At 42.2% G+C, this 5,447-nt stretch overlaps 1 protein-coding gene across 1 annotated transcript; it reads left to right on the plus strand.

Annotated features, from left to right (window-relative positions):
• The first annotated feature begins 1,335 nt into the window (after positions 1-1,335).
• Positions 1,336-3,706, plus strand: LOC133799475 (uncharacterized). Its single transcript, XM_062237490.1, has 3 exons — positions 1,336-1,761; positions 1,834-2,183; positions 3,697-3,706. Exons 1-3 carry the CDS (start codon positions 1,336-1,338, stop codon positions 3,704-3,706), a joined length of 786 nt encoding a protein of 261 aa, XP_062093474.1.
• Positions 3,707-5,447: the final 1,741 nt, after the last annotated feature.

The following is a 5,447-nucleotide window of genomic DNA, read 5'->3' on the forward strand; positions in this document are numbered from 1 at the left end:
AAAAGAAAACCCCCACTCCTTCACATCAGCCTGCTCCTCGGGTCGAAACTTCCTCGACTAGTGGTCGAGTTGAATATGATCCCGATCCCAACATCCAAAGACACGCTCGACCCCAACATGCCATTAAGCCATATGTTGAGTGACATTTAGTTCTGGAGAGCAGAGTGACGATCAGGATGATTGCCAATTATATCAGGAAGTACGGTCTCACAGAGGTGACCTTAATCTGACCCAACCAAGACCAAAGGGCGAACCTGCCTGGAGGTGCCTTCAGCGCTTGGTCAAGGTTTAACATCGAGGCAGGGGCTACCTTGCCTCTTCACTCATTTTTTCAGGGGGTGACCAACTATTTCGGAGTTTCCCCTTTTCAAATAACCCCAAACAGATATAGGATGCTCACTGCGCTCTATATCCTGTATAGCCACAAGAAATGGCCCGTGCCAACTCCTCATGAGGTCAACTGCTTGTTCGATCTCAAGTCTGACCCCAACCAAGAAGGCACGGGGTTTTTTCACTTCTGTCATCAGGAAACCGGGCGCACCTTCCTGACTGACACCACCCATATATCAAATGTGGGGAGGTACTACCAGGAGTACTTCCTCACAACTGATATGATCGCAGACAACCTAGCCTTCGCTCAAGGAGGTAAAACCTTTGTATCACTGGCTGTTACTTCTTCACTTAGTGTTCTCCTCCACATTTTCTTAAGCTGTTAATGTCTTCCAGGCCCATGGCTGGGACCAGACCCAACTCCGGACATGGAGTTGAGATTGACGCTCCTAGCCAGCATGACTGACATAGAAAAAAGCATCAAGCATCTGGTTACAGAGGCAAATCTCAGGGTGGTTGGCCTCTTGGCCCCTCATTAGGGCATGAGGGAGTCAACTGTAGGGAGTGCCACAGTTGAAGAGGAACCCGAGCAGCAACCACCAGCATCGCCTCCACGAAGGAGGCCGACCGGGGTCACGATCAAGGAACCTGCTGGCACACGTTCAGCAGAGAGGCCCTCTGTCCCCCTGAGGAAGGGAAAGAAGAAGACCACCGAGCCTGTCGAACACTCAGACGAGAATAGTACAGTTATTTCTCTTTTAGATAGCTTGCCAATTCCCTGTTACCTATTCGACGGGGACGACAATTTTAAATATGCTCCAAATTTAGGCCCAGACTTCTTCATGTCAGAGAGTGAGTATAAGACTAATAGAGTCTATAGGATAGCGACCAGTAATAATAGCTCGGGTATTTGACTTTGCAATCTTTCTTTATTTCTTTTCCTGATGTCATATACTTAGTCATTTATGCTATCTCATTGTTCGATATTTTGCTTCTTTTTCAGACATGGACTCCGTAAATGTGTTCGATATTTACAGCACTCCTGAGGCTGCCGCGACTCCCTCGAGCAAAAAGAAGACAAGCAAGAGGCACCACGGGGAAAGCAGCAAAGTGCCTCAGGCGAAGAAGCCTCGCAATGCAGGCCCTCCAGAGGATAGGACCTCTGCCACCACAACTCCATCCTCTCCCCGCAAGCAGCAGATTCCTCCTACTATAGCTGGACCAACTCCACCACCCGCAGCCCCGACCGACCAAACCCAGCAGGGCGATCTTGCTTCAACTGGGGGCGACATAACTGGTCGCGCCTTTAAATTGGTCAAGGAGAGGGTCGCTAAGATTGTGAAGCACGACCGTTGGCGAGAGGCAATGGCTGCGACAGCGGCGATGGATGTTGACCTAATCCTGAACCACGCCCTGAACGAGTTCACCAGTGTAAGTCATCTTTTTCTGCGGAAACATGTCTTCTTTATTTTATAGTTAGTCTAACTTCTACTCCGACTGCAGGCCATGCTGACCCTCACTGTCAGCCGTATCCGCTCGGGTGCTGTCACAGAGCAAGCTAGAACTTTGGAGCAACGACACGAGGATGAACTTAAAGCTGCCGAGGCAAAATATGTTGAACAACTGGCAGTGGTGCTTGAGGAAAAGGCTAAAATGGCTAAGGAGTTGGAGGAGAAGCAAAGGTCTCTGGAAAAAGCTCGTGAGCAGAGGGACCAATTTAAGGAGTCTAATCGCTTCAATTTTCGCATGGCCCAACATCTCGAGGTGGACTTGGTTGCGAGCAGGCAGGAGAACACTACCCTGGAGGGCCGGATTGAGGAGTTGGAGAAAGCCAACGCCAGCAACCTGGAAAGGTACAAGAGTGCCACTCTTCGATGCTTCTATGATTTCTGGAAGCATAACCAGGGTGCCAACTTCGAATACTTTCCCGAGAATGCGAGAGATGCCGAGCTTGCTCGCTGCGCTGCTCAGCTGGCCGAGGAAGAAAGGTCAAGTATTCCTGCTTCCCCTGAAATCTCGCTGGCCGCTGGGATGGATGGGGTAGACTACGAGGCTGCAGGCGTCGTCGATCAAGGCCCTCCTCAAGATCCTCCGGCTGCTTAAGCTTTTTCTATTTATATTTTATCTTTTAACTACATGACCTACGGGTTGTGATGTAAATACAATATATTTTTCGTTGCTGCATGGGTAGCTTTTACTTTTATTTGAACAATTACATCTGAGCAGCGACTGCTCGCGGTGTAAAAGGATTCGTATTGATATTATAATATATTTGCATATTATTATAACATCTATTTGCATGACCGAACTTAGCATAACACTTTAGTTTGATTTAACAAAATAACAAAATTTTGAAAAATACTCTAAGTGCCCTAGCATGCTTTCACTTATTTTCCCATGTGTTTACATACCTTTTAATGATATGCTTTGCTTACTTGTACCTTATATGCCCCCCAAGTGATTGAGGAGCTTTAGGTTCTTGGTCAATTTCCTTGACCAGAACCTGCTCGAACATTACTACTCGTAGCAATATGATTAGAATTATAATACAGCAAAACAACACACGTAATGAGCACATACTTGTAATAAATACAATAGTTGGCAAGAAATGACTGGATGCGCACAGTCCCTTTTATTTCTCGTAATAAATGGACTAAACACATCTGTACGAGTGATCAATAAGATCTTACACTTTTTCAAAACTTGTAAAAAGAAAAATTTATACAAGCCAATTCTTTAAGAAGAATTGTTCATTGGTAATACTTGCGCAGGTGTTCTCCATTCCAATAGTGAGGAAGGAGATCTCCATTTAAGCGTGCAAGTTTATAAGTGTCTGGGTGAAGGACCTCATCAATCTGGTATGGCCCTTCCCAATTAGGCCCGAGTACTCTAGCAGCTTGGTCGCGGGTGTTTAGAAAAACTCTTCGGAGTACGAGGTCTCCAACACTGAATTTTATTTCTCGCACTTTAGAGTTGAAATACCAGGCAACCTTTTGCTGGTACGCAGCTACTTGGGGCTAAGCTTGTGCACGCTTCTCATCAATTGAATCCAGGGATTCCATCAATAGCTCGCTGTTAGAGTCTTGGTCGTATGTCAATCTGCGGTGCGAGGGTGGATCTAACTCGATAGGCAACATAGCTTCATACCCGTACACCAAGGAAAACAGGATATGACCTGTTGCTGTTCGGTGGGAAGTTCTGTATGACCAAAGAACTTCAGGCAACTGCTCTGGCCATGCTCCCTTAGCTTCTTCAAGTCTTTTCTTCAGGGTATCCTTCAACGTTTTGTTAACTGCTTCGACTTGCCCATTCACTTGGGGATGAGCGATTGAAGAAAAGCTTTTGATAATATCATGCTGTTTGTAGAAGTCCGTGAATAGATCATGATGCGTGTCGTATTGCGTACCAAATTTAACAAATATTTTATTTACTCTAAAACCAATTATTTAGTATAACGGCAAATAGAGGCCGAACCCAAGGGAACTATATTCAGTTTATTATTCACAAAAGCTTAACAAAGTTAAATTGGAAAGGGGGTTTTGGAAAGTAAAAGTAAAAGCAAGAATTAAGAAAACAATTGATAGCAAGAAGAGATTAACAACGATTTTAAAGACAGTTAAGAATTATTCTCCACCTCAGACAATCATGCATGAATATCAATAATGAATATTATTCCGATTCCCAATTAAACTATTAACCCTGCAGATAACGCTTAAGCAGTCAATTATCCCAATCTCCCTATCACAATCAATTACGGCTAAGCGCTCAATAATTAATTCTTTTTACCAAACAACAAACCTATTAAGCATACGATTCATTCAATTTAGTAAAAGCATTAACAACAGTGGAGATAGGTTAATCTAGGCAATAAATCAATGAAGCATTTAATTCATTTAACCTAGGTTCTATTCTTCATCACAATCAACAATGCTTTTGACCACATCATCAATTGCAATTTATCACAAACATTTAGAATCCTAAACTATTAGGTGAATAGAAATTCTAAGATGACAGTAAAATAATGCAAGCCCTAATTAGTTGTACACCCTAACAAGGAATCACAATATTTCATACAATAGGCATAGAAGAATAGAAGCAATTTAACATTATGGAAATCAAGAACAATATTCACATCTCAAATCAAACATTCATGTCTGGGTTTTGAATAACCCTTAACCTAAAAGAAACTTAGCCAACAATCATGATGAAAAACATAACCAAAATCAAAGAATAGAAGAGTTTAGAGAAGAAGAAAACTATTGAAAAAGTTGAATGCGATCGTCCTTCTTCTCCTGCGCTCTCTCTGTGTTCCTCTCTCTAAAATCGTGTATCTAAAACTTCTTTACGAATATGACCTAATCCCCCTTTTATTTCCCGTCCAAAAATTAAGAAAAATCGAATTTAATTCTGAATTCAAACGCGTGCCGTGGCAGCCATATTTCCTTGCCGTGGCACGAGGCTTCAGATATGCGATATAGGCTTTTCGTGCCGCGGCATGCAACTTTCCTTGCCGCGGCACGAGACTCTCTGTTTCTCTTGTAGCGGCAGGGACTTTTCCCTGTAGCGGCAAGCTCTCAGATTTCTGTACTTTTGTTCTTTTCTCGATTTTTCTTCTCTTTAACACTTTACTCCAATGGTTAGAATCCTACAAAATCATCATTCAACCAAAAATCATCAAAAATATACAAATATCCTTAAAAATAATGATTTAGATTAAATGAAACAAATTAACAAAACGATTCTAACTATCCCCAAACACACTACTTATGAACACAAAATCTGATAAGTAGAAAGGTAAACTATATACAAAAATATACTTATCAAATTCCCCCACACTTGAACTTTGCTAGTCCCTTAGCAAACCCACTAGACTCTAAACAAAACTAAAAAAAACTAACACAAAGGCGGTCTCACTGAATACGATGATTGTCTCAGATAATTACACTAAAATATTATGCTATAGTGACTTTGAATTTCTTAACCATCAGATTTTCAACTCCTAAATTGATGAACCACTTGAAATTTGTCTTAAACCACGAGTTATAACAGTCATACTTACCAGCTCACTTGGATCAAGATGAATTTATACATGTCGTTTTATTCATATATTTCTTTTT

Source organism: Humulus lupulus, chromosome 9, assembly GCF_963169125.1.
Source record: "Humulus lupulus chromosome 9, drHumLupu1.1, whole genome shotgun sequence".
NCBI classification, from domain to species: Eukaryota; Viridiplantae; Streptophyta; class Magnoliopsida; order Rosales; family Cannabaceae; genus Humulus; species Humulus lupulus.